General features: G+C 48.4%; 2 protein-coding genes across 15 annotated transcripts; both read left to right on the plus strand.

The window, feature by feature from the left end:
• Positions 1-3,448, plus strand: LOC144040030 (LIM zinc-binding domain-containing Nebulette-like). Its single transcript, XM_077553802.1, has 4 exons — positions 1-639; positions 2,272-2,366; positions 3,127-3,211; positions 3,287-3,448. Exons 1-4 carry the CDS (start codon positions 571-573, stop codon positions 3,440-3,442), a joined length of 405 nt encoding a protein of 134 aa, XP_077409928.1. The 5' UTR covers positions 1-570; the 3' UTR covers positions 3,443-3,448.
• Positions 3,287-26,641, plus strand: LOC144040018 (uncharacterized). 14 transcript variants are annotated; one of them, XM_077553766.1, is made up of 53 exons: positions 3,287-3,394; positions 5,924-6,162; positions 6,276-6,347; positions 8,027-8,128; positions 8,222-8,332; positions 8,427-8,531; positions 8,645-8,755; positions 8,829-8,939; positions 9,012-9,125; positions 9,587-9,697; positions 10,137-10,253; positions 11,569-11,679; positions 12,182-12,292; positions 12,680-12,790; positions 12,874-12,984; positions 13,241-13,351; positions 13,437-13,547; positions 13,833-13,940; positions 14,002-14,109; positions 15,269-15,379; positions 15,466-15,576; positions 15,647-15,745; positions 16,184-16,294; positions 16,366-16,464; positions 16,536-16,646; positions 16,766-16,873; positions 17,572-17,682; positions 18,142-18,252; positions 18,386-18,496; positions 18,961-19,071; positions 19,210-19,320; positions 19,487-19,597; positions 19,881-19,988; positions 20,056-20,166; positions 20,252-20,362; positions 20,438-20,548; positions 20,637-20,738; positions 20,849-20,953; positions 21,021-21,116; positions 21,363-21,458; positions 21,550-21,654; positions 21,728-21,835; positions 22,192-22,302; positions 22,378-22,605; positions 22,681-22,785; positions 22,877-22,981; positions 23,143-23,247; positions 23,318-23,410; positions 23,473-23,577; positions 24,250-24,418; positions 25,076-25,171; positions 25,669-25,799; positions 26,126-26,641. In XM_077553766.1, the coding sequence occupies exons 2-53, from the start codon at positions 5,932-5,934 to the stop codon at positions 26,300-26,302; spliced, it is 5,961 nt and encodes a 1,986-aa protein (XP_077409892.1). In that variant the 5' UTR covers positions 3,287-3,394; positions 5,924-5,931; the 3' UTR covers positions 26,303-26,641. The 14 variants fall into 14 exon arrangements, with proteins under 14 accessions (XP_077409892.1, XP_077409883.1, XP_077409893.1 ...); XM_077553757.1 differs by lacking the exon at positions 3,287-3,394 and adding an exon at positions 4,235-4,361; XM_077553767.1 differs by lacking the exon at positions 3,287-3,394 and adding an exon at positions 4,235-4,350.
• Positions 26,642-26,910: the final 269 nt, after the last annotated feature.

Genomic DNA, 26,910 nt, shown 5'->3' on the forward strand with positions numbered 1-26,910 from the left:
TTTGGATGTTTTCAGAGGTTGACGTGGACCCGTCGAGATGTCCACATGAATTTTGCTAACAATTGCTTGTAGTTTTCTGACATTGTGATGTGAAGCCTTTTTTTGTGTGTGCACTTTTTGTTTGAAAGCTTTTTTGGCTGCCACCCTACTGGGTTACGAATGACAACGTCTTGTAGAGTGCAAAAATGTCCTTAAAAATGTCTTTGATGGGTTTGAAAAGGTGCCCTGATTTGATGGTACTGTGTATGCGTGTCAACTGGCTTCTACAGGTGAAGCACCTTAACATGTTTGCCACTCTCCCACTTTCAAGTAATTCAAGCTGGTAATTGCTAAGCCCACTCACATCTAAGCCGCTGCTTTTACTTTGCCGAAAGCGGATGTGGAGGAAGGAAGTCTTTGCGGCGTTTCCGGTGACTGTGCTCAGTACTGCCAGCTTGCCGCACTGAGATGCTGTGAGACTTGAGCTTGTTCACTCGTGCTGGAGCACGAAGCAGCCGAGCGGCCCCCCTCATCGGCCTCAGGACCCCCCACCCCCCAATACACCGCTGGACCCCCACCCCGGAGACGAGGATGAACCCCCAGTGTGCCCGCTGCGCGAAGGTTGTTTACCCGACAGAGAAAGTCAGCTGCTTGGACAAGGTGGGCACTTTTTCTCCGTCACTCTCATGAGCAAACAAACAAACCAAAACATTCACATACAGACGGACACAGTTCAGCATACGCGCTTTTTAAGTTTTGCACCTTTCAAATGTCAAAGACGTCCACGCTTGCGTCGTTAAAGGCGTTCAAATGGGGGGGGGGGATGATGAGCTGCATCATTTCATCTCCACTTTTGTCAAGCGTTTCCCCCTCAACTTTTTCAAATTGATACTATTTTTTGTTTTGTTGTACAGCATTAAATAGCCCCACACATGTTGAAATAGATGTTACATATTTATTAATGTGGCAGTGTGTGTTTTTTAACCTCAATTCATTTGTCATTTCCTAAAATGATTTCTATGCGATTGGCTGGCAAGCATTTGAGGGTGTAACCTTCCTACTGCCCGGGGGCAAGGACAGCAGCTGGGAGAGGGTCCAGCCCCCCCCCCACCCCTAGATTTTATCAGCTGCTAATTCTTGCTCCCAAATCATGAAATGAAAAAAAGTTATTTTCAAGATGAAATGACCATGGTTGTATTCTAGCTGCTGATGTACTTAGACTATATCCGCTGATCAAGATTATTGGACAATCCCAGTTTACAGCATGAACGCCAAATGGGGGCCAGCTGCTTGTTGATGAAAACAAAACAGTCATTTACACTTTGTGTATTTCAAACAATCTGATAGCGCCTGCTAACGTACGATGGGAAACACCATAGAAGAGCGAACAAATAGTATCCACAAGTTGGTTTAACTTTTTACGCAGTATATGAAGCAACGATAGGTCATCGAAGGATACTCTCAGGCGTATATATTCTTTATCCTCTGCGAAGATAGACTCCTATCACTACTGAGGAGTTGTCACGTGACACTGCCCCCCGTTGGCAAAGACATGCACACCACAAGGAGCAGCGCAATGTTCACTCAGCTGACAAAAAGCTGTCATATTGTATTGAACGACATCATTCCTTTATGGAGTGCTACTTTTCTCTTTCATAAGTGCGTAACAAACATTTTTTTCCCATCAGATTGGATGGATGTCATTTACATTTATTTCAAGGGCCTTCTGGATGTGGATGATTAAAAACAACAACTGCGTATTTGGCGTCATGCATAAATGATGACGTGTGGCGTAATGTTGCTGAATTATTAAGCGTTGTCAAGTGTCTGCTGCACGCGGCGTCAGATGACACAACAGCAACGAGGGGGCGACCAATCGTTATCGGCATGTCAATGAGAATCTCAATGGAGCAGGAAATGAGAAGAAATTCGCAAGTTGTTCTTCTGCCCTGTAGTACCTCCTTGAGCCTCTGGAGGCGATAAGTGAGTCAGTCCAAAAATAAACAAGCTGCTCGCTTTGCTCGTTTGCTGCTCTCGGATTGTTGTCATGACAACAGGCCAGCAAGTTTCTACAAGGATGTCCAAACTTGTCGCGTACAGAAGCATTTGGAGAGCAAGTTAAGCAGCAGGCCAATAAAAAGCTGCAATGAGCTGCAAATGGCCCACCACGAGTCACAACCGTTCTCGAACGTCAGCAGATCAGCAGTTCATGCGTGTTTCGTAACCGTGTGTGTGTGTGTGTGTGTGTGTGTGTGTGTGTGTGTGTGTGTGTGTGTGTGTGTGTCCGTATAGAACTGGCACAAAGGCTGCTTCCACTGTGAGGTTTGCAAGATGACCCTCAACATGAAGAACTACAAAGGTTACGACAAGAAGCCTTACTGCAACGCGTGAGTCCTCGACGTGATGTCATGCATGACGTCATACCTACCGTTAGAAATCGCCAATAACGTTGAACGTCACATGCATGACTTTGCCAGAGTCCTGCAAGTTTGGGATGTTTGCTGCCTGCTCCAATGCAGCTGATTTCAATCAACAGGATCGCCATCAGGCCTAATGCACAGCTTACTGATGAGTTGATCATATATCAGCTGTGTTGGAGAAGAGAATCATGCAAAACCTGCAGGACTCGGGCTCTCAAGGACCCAGTTTGCCCACCCATGGCTTAAAGCAGTGGTGTCCAAACTCGGTCCTCGGGGGCCGGTAGTCCCGCAGGTTTTGGATATTTCTCTCCTCCAACACAGCTGAAGCTCATCAGCAAGCTCTACTAAGCCTGATAACAATCCTGTTGATTGAAACAGGTGCATTGGAGCAGGGAAACCTCCAAAACCTGCAGGACTACCGGCCCCCGAGGACCGAGTTTGGACACCACTGGCTTAAAGTGTCCGCCTCACACTTCTCAGGTCGATGCTTCCAATTTCATGTCTGGCCTCTCCGTGAGGAATTTGCACCTTGTGCTCAAATGGCTTTTTAACCGTTAGCATGTTAGCTTCATCGTACACCAAGAAATTGCCTATAGTGGGATGATACACACACACACACACACACACACACGACCTTTTCCCAACAATGGGGTACCGTACGATATACGTCATTATATAAACCCTTCCACGAAGTACACATTCATGATGACTATTGTCTCGCATGCAGACATTACCCCAAGACGTCCTTCACCATCGTGGCCGACACGCCCGAGAACTTGCGACTGAGGCAGCAGAGCCAGCTGCAGAGTCAGGTCCGTCCAAGTCCCGAATCCCAAATCCAGCACAAGGTTTGCTGACCTGCCTCCCTGCCTGCCCGCCTGCCGCAGGTCAAGTACAAGAAAGATTTTGAGGAGAGCAAAGGTCGAGGCTTCAGCGTGGTGTCCGACACGCCCGAGATGCAACGACTGCGACGCACTCAACAGCACATCAGTAACGTAGGTACAAGGAAAAGTCTACACACCCTTGCTTTTGCCATCAAGTGAAAGCACTTCAAGTACAAACAAACAAGTCAGATGGGGGCTTGCACAAGTGTACACACCCTCTTGTCACTGGGGATGTTCAAGCAGTCACGTTCCAATTCCTGCTAAATGACATTCACAATACACTTGCCACCATTTAAAATGTCTCGGATGTTCTAGTAGGCTTTTTGTGACATTTGTCATGCGCTTCATTTACTTGACTTATCAAGTTGCAATCACCTACTTACACTTACTTAGTTACTGTGTCTAAGTTAACCAATCACCTGACCTGATTTCAATAGGGGTGTGTAGACTTTTGATATCCACAGTATGCATGTACTTACTATACATGTGGTGTGAAAGTGATGAATGAGGTGCAATTTTGACAGTGAGCACGCACACACATGCGCACACAACGCACACACATTTTGCAGCGAGGACAAGATGGAGGCGGAGCATCTGGCAAATTGTAAGTGATTTTTTTTATCTTCATGTGTTGATCTTTAATTGTTATTAAATACATTTGTGATTGTTGCATAAAAAGAAAATTGTTGATTGTTTTGTTTCAATAAACAACATGCATTTGTTGCATTCATTTAACCTTTAACCTTAAGTTGGTCACTTGAAATACACAAGACTTAACAAATGCTGTCGTACTAGTTATGAATTTAGTGACATTTTTTTCCAAGGTCTCATGGATTTATTGTTCATTTATTTTATCCAATAAACATGAGTTCATTGAAAGTGAATTTATGATGTGTATGTTTTTTAAAATGGAGATGACAAAAGTCTTTTCCTTCTTCTCTCCTGGTTTGGACTCACCTGACACGCTCGTTCGCTCGGCTGCCAACTGACTGCACGCAGCTCCGCATGAAGAGGAAGAGGAGGAGGAGGAGGAGGAGGAGGAGGGAGCAGCGTGGGAGGATGAGGAGGTCAGAGAATGGTGCGAACGTTACGTAAGCGCCGTTTGCGTTTGTGCAGATGGAAAGCGTCCCTCGCTCTTGGTGTTGCGCTCTTGCGTAACCAAAAGAAGAAGAAGAAAGCCAACATTCCAGGCTGAAAAAAGAGCGGACCATTCACAATCGGAGCTTTCAGGAGTTAACTCCACCCATCGTTTGAGATCTCGTCCACTCGATCGCTGGCCAGAACCTCCGAAACGCAGCTCACTTTTCAGGAGAGCACAAAATCGTCAGCCAAGAAATACAAGAACCCGTTTTCAACACTCTCCATTGGTCAATAATTCATCAAAATGGCAGACACGAGTGGACTGACTCAAAAGTACAGATTGTTGAAAAAGTTGAACATTTGTCAATTTGTGACTTTGGATTGCCGTCAGCGATGTCAAAATAGGATGCTTAGAAAGTCTTGGATGAATGGTGTCGGCCCAAGACGCAACTATTTAGTCCCTAATGTCGAAATGGAGGCGACATCCTGTGGAGGGACGAATCATTGGCTCATGCCCGACGCACGCTTGGTTGTCTGCTGCGCGGTGACAGATGGTCACGGGTTTGACATGGCATTCAGCTTAGTTGCCATCTGACGCGCCACGTCGGCGCCAGGTTACCTGCCGCCCGCCGCTTCCTGCCGTTCTGCCGGCTGGCCACGTTGACGGACGCGTGTGGACGCTTTGGATTGTTTCCTCCACTCTCTTTTGAAAGCCTTTTTTTCTTCAATGGCTTCTCAAGCTGAAGTCGAGGGCCAATCATGGAGCTCGTCTCGATATGAGAAGTAGCCACAAAACCTGATCTCCGTTCTTTCCTGCGCACGCCATCACCTTGAAATGCAAAAGCAGCTGAAGGTGCCGCTGCTGATAAGTTGAAGTGGAGAGCTAAATGCGTCCTCGCTGGCTGATAAGGCGCCCTCCAAATGTGGACCCCGAGTGGCCGTGCAGTGCGCTCAGAGACGCGACGGCAGCTGAAGCTGAAGCTGCGGGAGAAAGAAATCCTCGCCACAAAGCCATCAAGGTCGGACGCGCCGGCAGGAAGCACAGGTAGGCCACTTGGGACTTGACATGAGCTCGATGAGAAGACAAAATCAAAACGGGGATGAAAGAATGTCAATGTGTTGGTGCAGCTCGCTAAAGTGGCTAATGGGCAAATGGGACGACAGATTGTCGTTTGCGTTGGCAACCTCGGAAAAGGCAGCAAAACAAAATGGCAGCAAATCAGAGACAAATCCCAGCGCCGTGCAGTGACATCATCGTTGGGAAATCAAAGTTTCAAACCAGGATCGTTTAGCTCAGCTTTGTTACTTTTGCTGTCAGTCGTTTGGGGAAGAACATGGAAATTTTTTTTTTTTCGCTCAGAAAAGTGCTGTAGCAGAAAAGGTGGTTGATCGTATGCATGGTGAGCAAGAAGCCACGAAAGGGTGAACTTTTTCTCGTTAACGGGAAATTTGACACTTCCTCGCAGTAACTTTGTTGACATTTGGGTGAGCCAATCGTTGTGCAGCGTGACTTTGACTATGACCTTGTCTCACTCTTCACCCCAAAGTTCTTCTCTCCAGGTGGCGCCATGGAGGACGAGGAGCCTTCGTCGACTCATCGGACCGAAGAAGAAAAAACTTTTGTCAGCACCTTCACGTCTCACCTTGACCCCAACGCACGCTCGGCCTTGTCTGAGCAAGACGGCGACGCGCCGGCTGAAGCCGAAGAGGACGGCGGCGCTGGAGGAGAAGCGCTTCCAGAGGAGGCCAATGGAGATGAGGAGCGAGGAGGAGGAGCAAAGAGATCTGACCAGTCGCAGGTGAGAAGACGCTTGTGATGGACCATTGGTCATCAGAGACGCCACAAAGACTTTTTGCTTTTGTGTCGCGAGAGCACTCTTGCTAATATTTGGATGTGCGTGCGCACTTCCAGGCCTCAAGTCCCGCCCAGCCGCTTCTCCCTGACCCGACGTTCGACAGGCGGTGCAGCCTGCTGGCCAGCGAGGTGAGCCCCTCCCACAACGGATAACAAATGACCTCATTGGTGGAAAGTAGCAAGTGCGAGCCGAATATGCTCGACCTTTCCGAATGCTTGCGTTCATCGACACATTTTTGATCACTTCAAATACAAGACACTTAAAGCAACAACGAATGAATTGCTTGATAAATAATAGTTCATTTCTCTTTGAAATATTGCCAGTGTCCCAAATACATATATATATATATATATATATTTAAAATGTTTTCTTATTCTAGAGCATACAGAAGGCTTTGATGCAATTTGGGTGGCTTAAAGCAATGGTAGTTATTACAAAAACGGCTAGAAGGTGGCAGCAGAGTATAAGAGATCAACTAGAGCCATTTTGTAACACGCTCTTTTCCCCACTGTTTGAAACAGATTTGTGAATAATGATGAAACTTAGCTATATTCGAATGCTCATTGCTGCAAAACGGAAGCAGATACAAATATACTTTTTTTTTCCTGATGAAAGAAGAGACTCGTCTTTCTTTTGGTAGGTTCCATGTTTTTAGAGCAATAGAACACAATATTCTGTGGGCCTTGCAAAAGCTGTCAAAATCCAGTCAAACAATGACTGAATTATATTACGATTGAAATGAATAATTGTACATAAAATACAAACTATTTTGGGAAAAAAGACAGACTTCGAAAAAATTGTTGTTAAATGATTTGTTTTGCCGCACCCACAAAAGATATACTGTATTGTTTTCATCTTTTAAAATCAGAATAAACAATCAAATACATTACAAATATTTGGAAAAAATGACAGTTAAAATAATCTTTGAACAGTTGATTAACTTAAAATAACAAAGTTTATGATAGCAATAAATCATTTGGACCTATTTTTAGGCACATGTAAAAATGAGGCATCCCTTTTCAAAATCAAATTTGTCCATCGCTGAGCTGGACATTTATACAAATTTAAATGTGGCGTGTTGACGTCATCCTGGTGACAAACGTGATCAATAAAACGGCGTGAAAAGCAGGTGGCATTATTGCGTGAGCTGAGGCCAGCGTCCCCCAAAAGGCCCCGCGCGAGTCCAGCAAAAGCATCGACGGGAGTGATTGCCATCCTGAAGCTTTTCCCGAGGACGTGGGAGGACCACGCGTCCTCGGTGACTCATCGGCCGCGCTCTCAAATCCTCCCGACTGGCTCCAAGCTGCCGAGCGCCGCTCAGACTCTGTCGTGAGTCATCGCGTCGTCGGGAGGCGAGCGCTTTCTAAATTTAACACCACTCGGAGCCGGCGGGTCGCTTCAAAAGCTTCCACGTTCCACCCAAAGTTGTCAAATTGCAGGCTAATGCCAGCTCCGCCGATCGGATCTTTGCTGTTGCCACGGCGACGACGTTAAGCTTTGCAAAGCTGAAAGAAGGAAACGGCGAGGCCTGAAGATGATGATGATGATGATGAGGGGGAAAAGTGGTTAGCACATTAGCAGTTAGCTTCCGTCCACATTCCAAACGCGTGCATTGACATGTCATTTGAACTTTGTTGTGTTATTTTTTCCTCTACAAATGGAAAGTAGCGTCGTGCTAAAAGTGGTGCCGGCATCCTTTTAATCTTTCTGCACATTGTCTTGAAATCAACTCAACAAAACTACAAACAATGACCGGCAAGCATGGAAACGGCCGGCCCATGTCCTGGCCTTTGTAACGGCTTTCTAGGTCAAGTACAAAGAGGACTTTGAGAAGATGAAGGGTCAGAGTCTCTTTGTCCCTGCGGCGGAACTCGTTCACGCCAAGAACATCAGCGCCGTCGTGTCTGAGGTGTGAAGACTTTGGTTTGCAAACGTGAGCGAGCGCAGCAGTCAACGGCGTCCTCACGCCGGCCATCTGCGTCTCGGTCCACTTTTTCTTCAGACTAAATACAAGCAGGAGGGCAGGAAGGAGGCGTCTTTGTCGCTGTACTCGCTGCTTCCGGACACGCCGCAGACGCAACGAGCCAGGGAAGTCAGCCGACTGCAGAGCCAGGTCCGTAAAGCGCAAACGGCAAACGGCAAACGGAACCACCACCGCACATACTTGCTCGCATTGTGAATGGCTTTTTTTCTTCTGCTTTTTCTAGGTTAGGTACAAAGAAAACATGAAAACGTCCTCCTCACTCTACTTGCTCATGCCGGAAACCAACGACACCCACTTTGTCAAAGAACTCGCCGACATGCTCAGCCAGGTAACACGATGGATGGATATTGGATGGATAATGGATGGATAATGGATGGATATTGGATGGACGTATAGGAAGAGCTGACAGCGTCCCTCCCTGTGTGTGTGCGTGTGGTTCAGAAGAAGTACAAGGAGGAGGTGAAGAAGAAACTGAGCAGCACTTTGTACTCTCATCTTTTGGAGACCAGCGAAATGCGTCTGGCTAAGCGCGTGCACGAGTTCCAGAGTCAAGTGCGGGACTTTGCGTCCACCGACACCAGCCTGATGTGTTCAAGTGTCCACATGTTGTCTTGTTGTCCCGCAGGCAAAGTACAAAGAAGACGGCAAAGGAAAGGCCTCCGTCTCGCTCTACTCCCGACTTGCAGACACGCCCGACATCCAACGCGCGCTGGAGATGTCCCAGCTGCAGAGTGATGTAGTTGACCTTCGGAAGCTCAAAGGTCACTGAACTGAACGCGTGTGTGTGTGACCTTCTTGCCTTTCCCAGGTGAATTATCGACCAAAGGTGCTGGTGAAAGGAGCTCCGTCGTCGCTCTACTCTCAGCTGACCGACACCAAAGAGATCCAGTTTGCGCGCCAGATGAGCCAAATGCACAGCCAGGTACCACAAACGCCAACACGGGTCAACTTTGGCCTTCCGGTTACAGATTCAAATTGAGTTCTTTCTAGATTTGCTTGCGCTTCACATTCTCCGCCCACTTTAGTTCACTTCAGTCCAGTTGTGAATCAAAGTGACGGTTCGTCGATTCAGCAGAATAAATGCAGCCTTCCCTCAAAATGTTGCCTTCGTTACCAGTAAGTCTTTTGTGTAGTAATCCAGCAGTTAATGGTTTCATCGAGTTGATTTTTCGCTTGAAGCCATTGCGGCTGCAAACTGGTTTTGGTTTCTATAGTTAGTTTTACCGCCACGCCAACTCTCATCCTGCTTCTTTTTTTTTTTTGTGACTTCCACTGGAGCAAGTCGAACTGCAACAAGTGTGCCGCAACTACTCACATGCCTGTCCCCCAAAAAAGACAACCCCAAAATAAGCTGTGGCGCCGTCCGTCTTTGTCTCGCTTCAGCTGAAGTACCGAGAGGACGGCAGGAAGAGCTTGAGACAGACGTTTTACTCGCAGATGCCACAAACGCTGCAGACGGAGTTTGCAAAGAATGTGGCGCAGTTGCAGAGTCAGGTGAGCCGTTTGCCCGTCACGCCAGACTTTTCAGGCGCCGGCGCTCTTCTTGTCTCAGCATCTGCTGTGCCAACTCAAAGCATCTGCACGTCTTCTTCTCGTTGGCGCCATTTCGAGCGTCCTTTCACCAACCTAGTGTCCACCGTCTGTCTGTCTGTCTGTCCTCTTCACATCTCACTTTGGCCGCCCTGGCTTTTCTTCCGGTGGTTGTCGTCCGTCCGATGGACTCTTCCCCCATCCAAAGAGAATCTCCGCCTCCTCCAGCTCCGCATTGAGTCTTAATGGCCGCCTATCGATACATTTTTGTTTTGACTTGAACTTGTGCTCCTTCTGTCGCACCTTCTTGCACCCTCTCCCTCACTTCTGCCTCAACTCACACTCGCTATGAACCCCCCCCCCCCAAAAAAAAGACAACAAAAACAAAACGTCTTGTTGTCAGCAGCGCCGCTACAAAGAAGGGGTCCAGATGGGCAGCGGCTGCTCGTCGTTGTACTCGCTTCTCCCGCAGACTCTGGAGACGCTCCGTGCCAAGGACGCCTGCCAGCTCGCCAGTCAGGTAACAAAAGAAACAAGCACAAGCGGCTTGAGCTTTGCCCAGCGATCAGAGTCCGATTGATCTTCACAAGGAATTTCTCTCGTGTGGTGGAGGTCATTTGAGTATGCTTGAGACTCTCGTACAAAAAAGTCTATGGAAGACATCAATCTTCACAATTTGTCTGCTTCCAAGAGTCAAAACTCAAATAAGGTCTCAAAAGGTTTTACCAGTGCTACCTCCAAAAAAGTAAATACTTGCTTGAAAAGTAACTTAGTTACTTGACTGATTACTTGCTAGAAAAAGTAACTGGGTTGGATTCCAAGTTACTTTAATAGTTCATTCAGCAGAGGCAGACAACTAACCCGGCTTTGAACATCAAAAGTGGAAGTGACAACAAATTTTGTTATGTTCACAATAAAATCAAGACAACCTTTTTGACTTAAAAAAGGAAAAACCCTTTCAGGGTTTCACTTGACATAAATTTGCTACTTGTTTTTAATAAAAAGACTTCACATGTTAAAAGTACATTTTGTAATATTTTGTAATCTTTTTTTAATGGACGTATTGAACGGTTGCTAAATAAAATGATTACATTTAGCAACCTCCTACAGTCACGCAATCTGTTGTGAATGAATGAATATTGCCGTGCGAAGCCTTTTTGGTTTGTGACTGAAGTGGTGATTGGCGAGCGTGCTGAAAACCTCAGAGGGAAGGAGAATTTGAAGACTCCCACAAAGCATTTCACTATCTTCCATATCACACTTCTTCTTTCGTATGTCTTCTGTCATGTCTGGTTGTTTTTTAGTGGCTTGCTAAAGTGATAGGAATCAAGTGTTCATTTTACAACACAATGCGTACGTGTCAGGTAGGTGCAGTTTTTGTTGTTTTGCCTCCTGCTGGCAGTGAAATGCATCTGCCTGCATTGGTGAGAAACGAGAGAGAGACTTCCTCCATTTAATTCTCTCACTTGATATTTGCACGGAGCAGCAAATGTGGTCTCGAGAGTAACTTTTGGAGCTGTAGTAGGAGTAACTGTAATCAGATTCCTTCAGTAGCGCGTTTATGGCATCACTGGATGCTTTTATCTATCAGACGAGGCCATGAAGCACCTACCTGCCCTTTTGCAAAGATGTCACAAAATGACCGCTCAACGGCACAATAGTGCAAATAATGCAGAGTGACGACAAGCACGAATACGAAATGTCGAGACGTGCAAAGCGTCTCCAAGGAATTCATAAGTCGGCTGTTTGCAAATGTGACCCAAATGGGAACGAATGTTGCGGTGCGTGATTGAGTAAATGTTTGCCGTTGACGCAGTGCCGTCCGCGTCCTGCAGGTGGCGTACAAAGACGACGGGCGCAAGGAGATGAGCTTCAACTTGTACTCGCTGATGCCGGAAAGCATCCACACGCAACACGCCAAACGACTCGCACAGATGCACAGTCAGGTACTCGCACCCAAGCACAAGTTGAGGCAAAAGTCAATCAACACTTTGGAAAGGAAACAAAGATGGAAGGATGCAAATCAGAAAGGAAACACGGATACTTTGGTACAGGGGTGAGCAAAGTGGGTCCTGGAGGGCCGGAGTCCTGCAGATTTTGGATGTTTCCCTACTCCAACACAGCTGAAACGTGATCAGCTCATCAGCGAGCTCTGCATAAGCCTGATCACCACCCTGATGATTGCAATCAGCTGCGTTGGAGCAGAGAAACATCCAAAACCTGCAGGACTCCAGGACCACCCAGTTTGGACACCTCTGCTTTGCTTGGTTGTGGATACGAGGATGTATGAAAGCTTTTTGCAGTTGAAGGTCATTTGAGATGCTTTACAAGTTTTCCTGTCAGAACCTTGACTTGGGAATCTCCTCCTAGCTGGAGTTGCTACGGCAACCAAGCTGCAAGTGTGGCTGATCCAGTGTGTGCGTGTGCGTGTGCGTGTGCGTGCGGCAGGTCGCGTACAAGGCCTTTGCGAGGCATCAGATGGCGAGGAGTTTGTACCATCATCTCCCGGAAACGGCGCAGACTGGACTGGCCAAGCGCGCATCCCAACTGCAAAGTCAGGTGCCAGCAACCACAAACCTTCAGACCGCATGCCGACCACACTTTGCAGGTCTTTGGACTTGACAAAAACTTGAAAACTTTCAAACACAACTTGGACTTGAGATGATGTGTTATACTGTAAACGTACAATAAAATAAGAAAACAAGATTTCTAATTGCACAAGGTTACCACAAGATGGCAGTAAGGTTTATTTTCGTCAAAAATGAAATTCCTCAACTCACTTCCTTGACACCAAGATGTTACAGGATGGCCGCAAAGCGCTCCTTTTGTCCAAATGAAGCTCCTTAATCCACTTCAATGTAGTTCATTGGTCAAACGATGATCCGAACTTTTGACTTGTTCCCGTCTGACTCGATGTCATCTTGTGACGTCTCCTCAATGTTTTAGCACAAGTACAAGTGGGCGGGCCAACAGGAGCTCCACAGCTGCCTGTACTCCACCCTGCCCGTCACCATGGAGACGCAGCACGCTAAAGACGCCGCCCAGCTGTTCAGTGAGGTCACTTCCTGTTTGTTGGCGGTGGCACACTCTCGTTGACAAAAAGAAGAAAGAAGTGACAACGTTGCCTTGTTGTCGTCCAGGTCAAGTACAAGGAGAGAAGCAAGAAGGAGATGGCCGCCTGCCTCTTCGCCAACTTACCTGACACCTCCCAAACCGTCTTCAGCAGGGACATGACGCACATGCAGAGTCAGGTGCCTTCAAAACACGCTGCTCAAGTGCAATAAACGTTGTGTTTTGCTAATTCTGTCGAATTTCAAATGAGAAAGCAAACCGCAGCATTTGGTCTATTAGCTCAATTAGCTGAAAGCTAACATCGCAAAATCTCCATGGAAGCAAATGAGCACGGATGCAAGGTTAATTGTCAAATAACACGTATGTAGAAGCAAGACGTCCATTGGACACACATTGTGATGGTGGCACTTGAACCCTCCTCCTTGTGTCCTTCAGGTCAAGTACAAGGAGGATGGGATGAGAAACCTGGCGCAGAGTTTCTACTCTCAGCTGTCACAAACAACTCAGACCGACTTTGCTAAAAGGCTCTTGGAGATGCAGAGTCAGGTCAGATTGGGAACGCTGATGACTACTTTCCTTGCATGTGTCGTACGTGTTACACGGGTGACACGTTTGCCGTCCAATCCTGCAGGTGAAGTACAAGGAGGACGCCCTGAAGGAAATGACATCATCGCTCTTCTCCAGGCTCCCACAGACGCCCCAAACTCAGCGGGTCAACCAGCTCAGCCAGATCCAGAGTCAGGTGACCGCCTCATGACGACAGCAACGCCTCTCCCCGCCATCTTCCTCACCATCATCTTCCTCACCGTCATCATCTTCCTCACCTTTGCCATCTTCCTCACCTTCATCCTCTTCCTGCCACTCGCTAGACATGTCAGGACATCCTTGCCCTTGACATCGTGGCCCCAAAGGAAGGTCGTCTTCAGTTTGAGATGAAGTGCTGCTGACCTCATAAACGAAGAGGAAGGCCTTGTTGAAGTGTCTCAAGTCCATTTTGTCCTCCTTTGTCTTTGTTTGATCCACGCAGGTGAAATACAAGGAGCGCAACAAGGATGCGTCCTCGTCCCTATATCACCTCCTGGCCGAGACGCCAGGGACGCAGTTTGCCAAACATGTATCGGAGATCCAGAGCCAGGTGGGCCCCCGTCCGCGTTCTCTTCTCATAGAACTTCTTGTGACCTTTGCTGGCTTTGTAGGTCCACTACAAGCGAGACAAGGAGGACATGTCCACGTCCTTGTACTCGCTGATGGCCGAAACGCCGGACATCGGCTTTGCCAAAGACATGGCCGACACACACAGCCAGGTAAGTGCCGTGTGAGACGTAAGCCGAGAGGGGAACTTTGATGCGGGACCTTCTGGTGGCAGCACGTTTGACGTCAGTGTGGCAAAAATCAACTGGACTCGCTTGGAGTCAAATCAGACCTGCAAAAGCGTAACTTTGCCAGCAAGCTGAATTCTGCCGCTGTTTGTTCACAAATACGACGAGAATCTATCTTGTACTGCTGATACGTTCGCAACCGACCTTTTTTAGGTCGGCTCAATCAGGCGTTGTTTAGGGCGGGACATGCAGCTGTGACAAAAGCAGGAAGCGCCGTCCCCGGAGGAAACAAACAAACCTAACATGGACGAATGGACGCTGCAACGAATTCTGTTCTGGCAGAATTACTCACCGTTTCTTTGTTGAATGTTGAACAGCGAGAGGCGCTTTGCACATTTTTAGTTGGTAAGGATGTTTGTGCTTTTTTTTTTCTTCCTAAGACGAGACAGAAGACGACATTTTCATCCGTTGCCGTGATTGGTCAAAATATGCACAAGATGTCGCATGGTCCAATCAGCTGGAAGTATTGTACAGCAAGTCCTGCCTTTCCAAAACGGATCAGCTGAGTGAAGTTCCAGATTGATAATGTCAACAACTCACTTGAGTCAATCACATTTAGCAATCTGGCCATTAACAAAAGCAAGAAATGAAAAACAGCAGTCAGCTAACAGCACTTAAGAGAATGCTGAGTCTCGTGATCAAGCACTTTGAAAAACAATGGAGATAGACCAAAAAAAAAAGTGTCCAAGAAACTTTGTGGACGGACTCCGCAGTCACAACAGACGGGAAAACGGAAGGAAAGTGAACTGAGAAGCAGCAAAAGTCAAATGGGGAACTGACGAGACAAGATGGCTGACTGGGACAAGACACTCGTGGCTGGACAGAGCTGATTGGTTGACACGAGGTGGAGACCAAAAAATGATCAGCAGAACGCAAAACGCCAGCTACCGTCAAACAAATCCGATCCAAACACGAGGAAAAAACGCACAAGAAATTTTCTTTGCAACTTTTAGACCAACAAGTCCCCAAAGTCACGTGACTCCACCACCAGGTGGCTTGTGCCAACCCTCATGTTGACACCACAAGGTCAAATCCTTCCTCAGAGGTCACGGAGGCTTCAAATATCAGACGTGTTTTGTTTTAGGCCAAGTACACGCAAGCGGCCAAGCAGCAGGCGGCAACATCCTTGTACGCCAAACTGCCCCAAACCTTGGAAACCAAACACGCCAAAGAAGCCGACGTCCTGCAGAGCCAGGTCAGTCCTGACTGTTTGCGGAATTGTCTTGTGACCGCGCCGTCACCTTTGCCCCTTCAAACCCGTCCCGTCTTGTCCCGCTACAGATGGCGTACAAAGCCGAGGGCAAGAAGCAGATGACGTCGTCGCTCTACTCTCGACTTCCCGAAACCCCGCAGACACGCTTGGCCCGACAGGTGGCGCTGATCATCAGTCAGGTACTTGCTCGTTGGCCAATCATATCGACAAGGTCCGTTTTGAAGGCTGACGAGCGTCTTGTTTCTCCAGAACAAATATCGAGAGACGCACAACGTCAGCTTGTACTCGCGGCTCCCACGCACCAACGACATCGTCTTTGCCAAAAGACTCTCACACATCCAAAGTCAGGTATTGCCTGCGTGCGTGCGTGCGCAACTTGTGCATTGATCCAATCAAATGCTTTTGGGGAATACTTTCTCAACTCAACTTTATTGATAGAGCACTTTAAAAACAACCATAGCTGTATATAAAAAAATCTGTACATCAAAAAGGATTTCTGTTTCTGCTGTGTACAATGACAACAGCGGGGGCCCCAAAACGTAAGGAGGGTGGGGTGGGGTGGCTTGTGGCACAACATACGACTGTGGGCAACAAAATTGCTCTCAAATGCTGCGGTCACGAGGAAATCGTCATTCAAAAAAAACATCTTCAAACCTGACTGCAAGAAGGTTGATCCAAAAAAGTGACTCGCTTTAGGATTTCTTTCGGATCCTTGTCAACAAACAAAGTGAAAGGAGAGCAAGCGTTACACAAACGTAAAGTCAACGTAGCGCACGGGCCTTTCAGAAGTCGTACACGGAGGCGAGCCGCAGACCAGCACGCGACTGTCTTTACGCCAAGCTGGCCGACACTCCGGAGACTCGGCACGCGCGCCACGTGTCCCGACTGCAGAGTCAGGTCAGCGCTCGTCGGCGAGGATCGCTGAGCCGATGCGCTCCACGTCACCTTTTTCTGCCGGCTGTCTTTAGGTGGCCTACAGGCAGGACGCCGGCAAGACCTTCTACCACCAAATGCCTCAAAGCGAACACAGCGAGTCAGCTAAACGGCTCGCACTTTTGTACAGTCAGGTGAGCAACACACGCACAAACGCACACACACGCACGCACACTAAAAAGTGGACCGTGCGTGTGCGCTGCAGGTCAAGTACAAAGAAGACGGCACGAAAGCGATGAGGACCAACTTGTACTCGCTCCTTCCCCAGACCTTGGAGATGCAATTTGCCAAACAGATGTCAGACTTACACAGCCAGGTGAGGACCCGGAAATTCTGCATCAACAAACGAACAAACAAAATGTCATTGCAATTGCAAGCTGACTGTGATCATTCTGTCCCTTGTTGTTGCGTGTGTCCATCTTGTTGTGTTTGCAGAGCAAATACCGCAAGGACAAAGCAGATCTGTCCAAGTCGCTTTTTTCTGTCCTCGCTGAAACTCCGGACACTCGCTTCGTCAAGGACATGGCGGACACCCACAGTCAGGTGAGAAAGGTCATCTGGTGGACTCGCGTCATTGTCTCACCATAAACACAACAAGTTTGTGCTTCTTTTTTTTATATCCAACCCCAACCAGAAGTTTGTGTACAAGACTATCTGATTTGTGCGTCCACTAGTGGAAACCCGACATTCTGAAGAGTGCTTCCTTTGCGCAAAAACAAAATGCAACCATTTGGACCCGTCTCACAGGGCGGCCATTTTGCCATTCGCTGTGGATGGAAAATGACATCAGTGACTCTGGTAACCACCAAGCACAGCTCAACTTCAAAAAACAGGTTCGCCGTGCTTGGTTGTTCCCTGAGCAACTGACTGTGATGTCATTTTTGGTCCACAGCGAGAGGCAAAATGGCCGCCCCCTGAGTTGGATCTAAATGCTGTGATACGCCATAAATATATGAAATTCATCAGATGAGCGTCTTCCGACCAGTGGGGCTGCATACGATATCTTGTTGTAACAATATTTGTGGCTTGACTTGTTCTTTATGGAGTAAATACTCAAGTAAAGTACAAATACTTGATGATATTTGCTGACTGATTTCTTCACTCTTGCGTTTGGTTAACCCTCAGCTAGTATGCGGTTAGTTAAAGTCACTAACCATCAGCTCCTCAAACGTTTAGTGGATTTTGTTTCATACTGCGCTGCAGCCTCAATATCTCGTCTTCTGCGTGCCGTGCGTGTGCAGGTGAAATACAAGATGGCGGCAAAGGAGGCGGCCAGCGGCGCTCTGTATCATCGGCTGCCTGAGACGGCCGAGACGCTTCGTGTGAAAGAAATTTCTCAGCTGCAGAGTCAAGTAATCGCTCGCTGACGACAAACACGCGTGTGCAATCAATCACATCATTCGTGACGACGATGGTCAATTGATCGCGCACGGATCCGTTCCAAACTCGGTCCTGCAGCTATTTCAGGTTTCCCGCCTCCAACACAGCTGGTTCCAGTCAACAGCATAGTTATCAGGCTTCAGCACAGCTTGCTGATCATATGAATCAGGTGTGTTGGAGGAGGGAAACATCCAAAACCTGCAGGTGCTCACCCCTGTTCCAGACAAACACGCTCGCTACAAAAGTCTGCCTAATAGAAGAGAGCGTTTTTTGTGTGTTTGTTTTCGAAGTCTCGCATATGTTTTCAATATTTGACCTTGTTTATTTGTCACCCCAGTTGACATTTCGTGTCAAGCAAAATGTAAGAAAGGTGGACTCGCTTAAGGCTGACCTCGAAAGGCTGCTTCCTGATGGTGATTTGTTTGTGGCAGAACAAGTACAAGCAGAGCGGGAAGCAAGTGGCGGCGTCCAGCCTGTACGCTCGTCTGCCACGCACGGCCGACACGCAGCTCGCCGCCAGGATGTCGCAGCTGCTGAGCAAGGTGTGTGCGTGCGTGCATTTCCATGTGGGAAAGACTGCTTTTTCTTGCTTTTGGAACAGCTTGATGATGACAAAATGCAAAAGCGTCAAGTGGCTCCTTCCCAAAAGTGTCTTTCTTGCACTTGCACTTGCAGTTCAAGTACAAGCAGGAGAGCATCAAGAGTTTGCTTGACTGCGTCTACAGTCACATGCCAGACACGGCCGAGACGCGGATGGCCAAGGCGCTCGGACAGCTGCACAGCCAGGTGAGGATATTCGCACCTCGCCATTGGCAAATTCAACCGTTGACTTTTTTTGCGGTGCAGGCCGTTCCGTGATTGGCTGAAATACCGGCACCAAAAATTTGGCACGGGTTAGGGCAAAAGTAGTGCTTTGCGGCCTGCTGACTTGTGGCATCTTAGTGGCGAGGAACGATGTTGATGAGTTTCATTTAGACAAAAGCAGTGCTTAGGTCCCATCTGGTCTCATTGTTGATGGCAGTTCAATTCAGGACAAACAAATAGTGCTTTGCCGCTTGCTTGTGGCATGTTGATGTCAAGTGTGTTGAAATGAGTTGAAGAGTTTTGATCCAAATCAATTGATCGAAAGCACTTTGTGGCAATTGTAAATCTTTTTTATTTGTCATCAATTGCTTGCCAAATTTCAGGTTGACTGCACAGTGAAAAGTGATGTGTGTTAGCAGCATGCTAAATGCTAATCTCCTCTGCAGAGCAAATACAAGGAGGCCGGCAGGAAAGCGGCGGCCAGCAGCCTTTATCGCCTCCTACCTGAGACCATGCAGACCCTTCGCGCCAAAGAGGCCTCGCGGCTTCACAGTCAGGTGAGACGCTTCCTGATTGGCCAATTGGCTCATCATGGCTTTCCACGCATCGCATGTCCAATAAGGGCTGGAGATTGAAGCCAAGTGATGTGACCTGACGCCAGTTGAGATGATGTGACGCTTGACGTACGTCTGCAGGTCCGCTACAAGGCGGACGCTTTGGCCGCACGAGCCGTCACGCTCTACTCTCACATGCCACAAACGCAACACACCACATTTGCCAAAGCCGTCATGGAGCTTCAGAGTGAGGTAAGCGCACACGCACACACAAACGCACGCATACAGTGCAAACACACATACACAAAAAGCAAGAGAAGCATTGAAAAACATGAAACACAATCTGATGTTCTTGTGTGTGTGTGTGTGTGTGTGTGTGTGTGTGTGTGTGCGTGTGCGCGCACGTGCCTGCGTGCAGAATAAATACAAGGCGCAATGTCGGGAGGAGATAAGCATCAGCGCCTTCCACAAGATGGCCGACACCAATCAGACAAAATTCGTCAAGCGCTTGACCAACTTTCAAAGTCAGGTGGGCCATGACATCATCAACGTTCAATCAAATGCCACCAATGGTTAGCATTAGCATTAGCATGCATTTGTTGCTTCTCAAATAGGGATTTGGTATATGCGCTTGTTTGTGTGTGTGTTTTTGTTGTTGTTTTATTGGTGTGCAGTGGCGGACTGCGGAGAAAAGTGTCCCAGAAGTTGCGGGTGGCCCCAGCTGGTCGGGGGGGGTCCCACCTTACCCGTAGGCCAGCCTGTCCATGCTCATTTGTGTATTTTAATGCGCGTGCGTGTGTGTGTGTTTTCAGAGAATGTACCAGAAGGACAAAGCCGAGCTGTCGATGTCGTTGTTCTGTTGGCTGCCCGAGACTCTGGACACTCGTTTTGTGAAGGACCTGACGGACATATTAAGCCAGGTGAGGCCAGCGTGCGTTCCAGTGCGGCAAGGATCGTCTTGTCTTGATCTTGTTGTCGTTTTGTCAGAACAAGTACAAGGGGGCCAGTAAGAAGGAGATGGTGAAGAGTTTGTACTCGTTGCTGCCTCACACCAAAGACACGCAGCACGCCAAACAACAAAGTCAGCTCCACAGCCAGGTACGTGCCGCTCAGCCGCGCTTTCCTCAGCCCAGGCGCGTCTTTGCCCACGTGTGTGCGTGCCTGCGTGCGCGTGTTGTTGCAGAAGTTGTACCGAGAGGAGGGCAAGAAGGAAGCCGCCTGCAGTTTGTACGCTCAAATGCCTCAAACCATCGAGACCGTCTTTGCCAAAGAGCTCAGCAAGACTCAGAGCGACGTGAGCGCTAACATGCTAATGCTAAATGGCTCACTAGCCCAACCCACAAACGCCGTTTGATGTGTCCCAATGTAGAAGTTGTATAAGGAGAAGTATAATAAGCAGAAAGGCCATTCGGACTACGCCAACATGAAGACGCCGCCAGAGGTGGAGCACGCCGTCCAGATCAGCAAGATGCACAGCAACGTAAGCACAAACACGCAACAAACATCACGTAGGCTGCCTTGGCTAATAGCATCCCCGCGTGCTAACCGCGTCCTTGCACTGCTCTCAGGTCAGCTACAGAAAGGGAAAAGATGAGCTTCACCACTACAACATGCCGCTCGACAGAGCGGACATCGTCAGCGCCATCAATGCAGCCAAACTGGCCAGCCATGTTAGTCTGCGTGCGTGCGTGTGAAGCCATTTGCTGCCACTTTCATCTCCATGGCAACCGTTTGGAAATGATGGCAAGGTTTTCTTCCCTCTTGTTCTTAATGGCGCCAGGTGGCCTATAAGAGTGCCGACAAGCAGCTGCTGGTGAGTGACGCGTTTGTCCTGGCACGCATGGACATCAGCCACGCCAAGGAAGTGTCACAACTGGCCAGCCGGGTAAAACACACACACGTGCATTGTGCAGGTGAAGATTTTGTGAAATTGAGCAGTCGTCCTCCCGCAGGTGAAATACAAGCAGGTGCACGGACCACCTCGTTACAACCCACTGGATTGTGTGTCCTTCAAACATACGCGAGTTGCCACCGCGCTCGCCAGCCAGGTGAGGCCTGTAACCATGGCAACACAAACACATGGATTGATCAGGCTTGTTGGATGACAAGAGGGCAATACGCGCACACACACACACACACACACACACACACACACACTGACCAGGGAAGCGCTCCGGCTCCAAACGTTCCATAACGAACTGTCGTGTCGCATCCGCCTTGTGGTCACAACAGAAGGAAACGCATTGAAATCAACACCTTGGAAAATATCATCAAGGTTGTTTTTTGTTGAGCAGGTCAAATATAAGAATCCCAAAGCGGAAGCTTCTTTAGACCTGCCCAACCTCCTGCAGCTCCAACACGTGCTGCACGCTAGCAAACTGCAGAGTAACGTACGTGCACACGGAACACTAAATACACTTCGCCACCACTACACGCTCACGCTGCGTGTGTGTGTGTGTGTGTGTGTGTGTGTGGCATCAGGTGGAGTACAAGAAGAAGCATGAGCAGAGCAAGGCTGAGTTCCACCTGGCTATGGACACGGCTGAACAGTGCCACCACAAGGAGAACGCAGTACTGCACAGTCAGGTCTAGCACAGACACACACATGCCACACACACACACACACACACACAGCCCTGACGTGTATCCGTGCTTGCAGGTGAAGTACCGCCAGGAGTACGAAAAGAGCAAAGGTCACACACGTGTGGAATTTGCAGACACACAAACGTACAAAGTGCAGAAGGAGGCACAAAAGATGCTAAGCCAGGTAACAAAATAACAACGTGATCTTATAAGGACCACAGGAAGTGACGAGAGAAAGTCAGGAAGTCAATAGCAGGGCTGCTACGTAAAGTGAAGAGAGCAGTACAGGAAGTGACGCAAGTGTCCTTCCAAAAACTGCACAGGAAGTTAAGTATGCGTCCTTCCCAGGAAATGAAGCCCTTAAAAGGGAGTAGACACAGTGAAGTCCTTCCTTAAAAGGAAATACAGGAAATGAAAATGTAAAGACAGGAAGTGAAGTCATTCCTTAAAAGGAAATGCAGGAAGTGAAAATGGAAATACAAGAAGTGAAGTCCTTAAAATGGATTTAGTATAGGAAGTGATGGCGTGCTGTCTTTTCAGAAAGAGTACAAGCGTGACTATGAGGAGCACGTGAAAGGCAAAGCCTTGGTGGAGGTAGAGCAGACGCCAGAATATCTGACGGCTCGTCAAGCCACCAAGCTCCTCAACGAGGTTGCACACACACACAAACACACATTTTCTGAAAAAGCAAGGAACTAAAAGCGAACGTTTGCCGTCTGCATGTAGAAGGAGTACAGGAAGGACTTGGAGCAGGAAGTGAAGGGGCGGGGCTTATGGGGGCTGGGCCTGGAGGACACCCCTGAGCTCCTGAGGGTCAAACAAGCCAATCGGATCCTGAACCCGAAGGAGTACCGCAGGGATGCGGACACGGAGGTGCTGGGCAAAGGGATGCCACTTAGCGCTGACGTCCTGGAGGTCCGACGGGCCAAGAATGCCACCCGGATCCACAGTGAGGTAAGCGGATGTCACTGGCTGGCGTACGCCTGCCCTCGCTGGATCCGCATCACGCCGTGCGTGCGTCTGCCACAGAGGTCGTACAAACAGACGGAGCATCTGAGGGACAACTCCTACGGGACCATCAGCGACACCCCGCAACTTGTGCACGCGTCTCACATCAAAGACGTCTACAGTCAGGTGAAGGCTGTTTGCGGCTATTACTTCGTCTGTCTGTCTATCAGTCCGTGCGTCCCACTAGCTGTCCGTCTGTCTGTCTGTCTGCCTGCAGAGGAAGTACAAAGAAGAGGCGGAGCGCCTGCGAGGTCGCTACAGCGCGCTGCCGCTCACTCCCGAGATGGAGCGAGTGAAAGCCAATCAGCGACACCTCAGCTCGGTCAGCTCGCACTCGTGTCAGGATGACCCTTGACCTCAAGTCAACATTTGTGCTCTTGTGTCTTGTCCACACAATGCGCCGTCTTCCTCTTGCAGCCTGTCGATGGTTTTTTTGCGCTAGCCAGAATGGATATGGAATGTTGACTCTCTGCCGCCCCCTAGATGCAGTACTGCTGGGACGCCAAGCTGATGAGAGGTCTGACGTCGTCTGTCAGCGAGACGCCAGAGATGCTCCTCGCTAGAGACAACGCCAGGAAGATCAGTGATGTACACGCACGCACATACGCACATTTTACAAAGGTTTTTCGAAAGGCGGACATTATGTTGCGTTGTTCAGGTGCAGTACAGAGACCAGGTTGGTTGCGGGACCGCCGTCACCGACACGCCTGAGATGGAACGAGTCAGACGCAACCAGGACAACATCAGCTCCGTGAGCACACGCGCACACACTCACGCACGTTGATGTTGGTGACCCCGTGTGTGTGTGTACAGGTGAAGTATCAGCGTGGGCTGCAGGAGTTGCGGGGGCGCAGCTGCACGGAATTGGACACCCCCGAGTACAGACGGGTCAGGAGGTCTCAGGACTCGCTTTCCATGGTAGCCGTCGGCTAACGGGTTGGCTAGCGTGACGCTCGTACTAATTGACGCCAACGGACCACATGGAGATGCGTGTGTGTGTGTGTGTGTGTGTGCGTGCGTGTGTGATTAATAAAGACTTGCAAACAAATGTAAGTCTCTTTTTTTTTTTGCTCACTGACAAAATGCACCGTTTGTGTGTGTGTGTGTGCGTGCGTGCGTGCGTGCGTGCATGTGTCTTTACATGAACAAATCTGAACTATTTTGTTTGTTTATATTTTGGGTGTGTGTATCAAGCTTTAACATTTTAAATATTTTAAATTACTAATGCTAATGACTAATTTGATGTCTTTTTTTCTCAATGTGTTTTATTCTATTTTTTTTTTTTAAATTTTAATTATTTTTGTCTCACTTGTCTTGATATTAGCATATTCGGATTATTTGAAATTTACTATGTTTTTGTTTCTCATTTTTTTGTGTCCAAAAAAAGTAAATTATTTTTGATTTGTTCTATTTTTTATTTCTGTTTTTTTAAACAGGTTTTGTTTTTTATTCCTGATAATTTGTTTTTTTGTTTTGTTTTTACTCATGTTAATATGTTTTAATTATTTGTACCTGTGTACAAATAATGAGCACTTAACGTGTAATTGTGTGTGAAGTTAATGCGTATTTGTTTTTTGTTGCGTCATGCAGGCCAAGTACCACGAGGACTTTGAGCGCACTCGTGGTCGCGGTTGTACGCCGCCGCCGGGCCTGGATGAGTCCGGCATGGATCACTACCAACGGGCCAATCACATGATGATGGACGCGGGTCCCAACCACATGATGGACGTGGACAGACGACCCGGCGGCATCATCGTAGGTCAGAATGTGCTTATTGTTATATTATAATGATATTGTTATAATGATTGGAGTTCCCATGCTGCTTCTGTTGATGGAATGTGAAGTTGTGGCGACTGTCATGGTCTCAGTCTTGTTGGCATTATTTGTTAAGACCTGAAGATGTGGAGAACAGATCCTGGCTCCATTTTTGACTTGGACCCGCTGGAGGATGACGTCCAGTCCAAGAGCCTGCGCAGAATGTCTGGTAGAAAGCAAATCTGAACGCCTACGCCCCCCCCCCACTAACCTCCACACAACAAAAAAGAAAAGCTCACATTTGTCTTTCGGTCTTGCCAAGACGATGACTTCGTCCTTTAACACCAAAGCCATCGGCCACCTTTTCACGCGGTGACTGACGGTTGAGCCACCCGTGGCCTCTCCGAGCTGAGAGTTGTTGAACATAAAGCTAACATGTTTTGGGAACGTGTGAGTTGAAACCCAATCCAGCATGGTGATAATAACGTGCTAACCAGACCAAGATACCAACCCGCAACCCTCAGAACTATAAAGCAAACCATCTGACGACCGCCGTCATCTGCAATTCGTTTGTGACATCAGCTGACGGCAGCCATTTTGTATCCACCCTTCTTGACCTTTGCCTACTTGATGTGTTTGTTTGCACGCCGGCTGTCGTCAGAGCGGGCCGAGCACAGGCAGAGCAGGCCTCAGTCGCGGCAGTCTCACGGCTCGCTGACCTCTGACCTCTGGGAGCACGGCAGCTGCCACACACCGGGTACATGTCCAGTGTGTGAGTGTGCGTGCGTGCGCGCTCTTATCACGCCGTCACAGGATGAGTTGGAGAGAAGCACACGCGTGTGAATTCATACAACAAGCAATTTGTATTTTTAGAATGAAAACATCAACGGAGGAATTGCAAACTCACTAAGTTGACACTTTGGCCCCGTTCGCACTGAGCTGCTAAAACTGCAGCAGACGTTGATATTGAAAAGACTCGGTTGGGAACATTTGAAGAAATGTTGACAAATTGATCAGTGAATGAAGAAAATGAATAAATACGTTTGAATGACCCAATCAGCTCAGTTTAAAAGGTTTGTTTGAAGTGGCAGGTCCAAGTCCCCAACCTGACCTCATCCATCCTGTGTGTGTGTGTGTGTGTGTGTGTGTGTGTGTGTGTGTGTGTGTGTGTGTGTGTGTGTGTGTGTGTGTGTGTGTGTGTGTGTGTGCGTGTGTGTGTGTGTGTGTGTGTGTGTGTGTGTGCTCGTCACCCAGCCCCGGTGCTTCCCGGAGCGTACCAGCAGGGCGTGCACATGCAGCCGCAGCCTCCGTATCACGGCTACATGCATCAAACCAGCATGTCGTCGGTCAGATCGGTCACCTCGCCGCCACACTCTTCCGCAATGGTGAGTCCACAGCCCCCCCAGCCCCCGCCTCACGACACAACATGCGACGCGTGCACCTGATGCTTGATCACAGGTTTCGGCCCACATGGCATTCAAATGCAGTCGACTCACCTGCGGCCGATGGAAATGAAGCTCCTCCTTTCACTTGAACATTTCTTGTCAAGAAGTGAAAGGAGACGCTTCATTGGGATCAAAGTAGTGCTTTGCTGCCACCTTGTGACACCAAAAGGCAATTGACCGGTGAACACCATTTGTAACACGCCAGCCACAAACGCGTGTTAATGAAACGCGATCGAGTGAATTGATGTGTGTGTGTGTGTGTGCAGCGTGTTTACCGGGCGCTGTACGACTACGCGGCGCAGGACCACGACGAAGTCTCCTTCAGAGACGGTGACGTCATTGTCAACGCTCAGCCCATCGACGAGGGTTGGATGTACGGCACCGTGCAGCGCACCGGGAAGTCGGGAATGTTGCCCGCCAACTACGTGGAAAGTTGCAACTAGACTCGGAATTGTCTCTTGATAAATGTGCGGGTTTGATTTTTTGGGTGTTTTTGTTTTGGGCCATTTAAATTGAGCTTTGTTTCCAGGCACACTTGATTTGGATTCAACTTGCATGCTATTTCACTTGAGCTCACTACTTTATATATTGCTGTGCTTCCGCACGCACGCGCGCACGCACACGCACACACACACGACAAATAAAACCACATTTGTCAGCACAAATATGTCTTCAGTCTGTGAATATCAATTGAAATGGCTGCACACTTGTTTGTTAAAGGGTAACTCAACACTAAATCAACTCTTTTTTGCTGCTTAACTCTATAAACTAGTGTATACAAATGCTGTCTACATGTCTCGGTCATTATTTGGATATTTTAGTGCACGTTTGTTGAAAGCTTGAATTGGGGGCAAAAAGCGTGTGTTTGGCGCCATCTTCAGGTTAAACACTGAGATCAAGACAATGTGGCTGTTTGTCTTCTCATCACACGAGAAGTTGCAGACTTTGTCACTTGTGGATCGTGACTTAGTCGCCCCCGCCACCCACCGAATCGGTACACACACCTCCTCAAACGCCTTGTTAGCGAGTTGCTGCTGTCAATCACAGGCAG

This window comes from Vanacampus margaritifer, chromosome 20, assembly GCF_051991255.1.
Source record: "Vanacampus margaritifer isolate UIUO_Vmar chromosome 20, RoL_Vmar_1.0, whole genome shotgun sequence".
NCBI lineage: Eukaryota > Metazoa > Chordata > Actinopteri > Syngnathiformes > Syngnathidae > Vanacampus > Vanacampus margaritifer.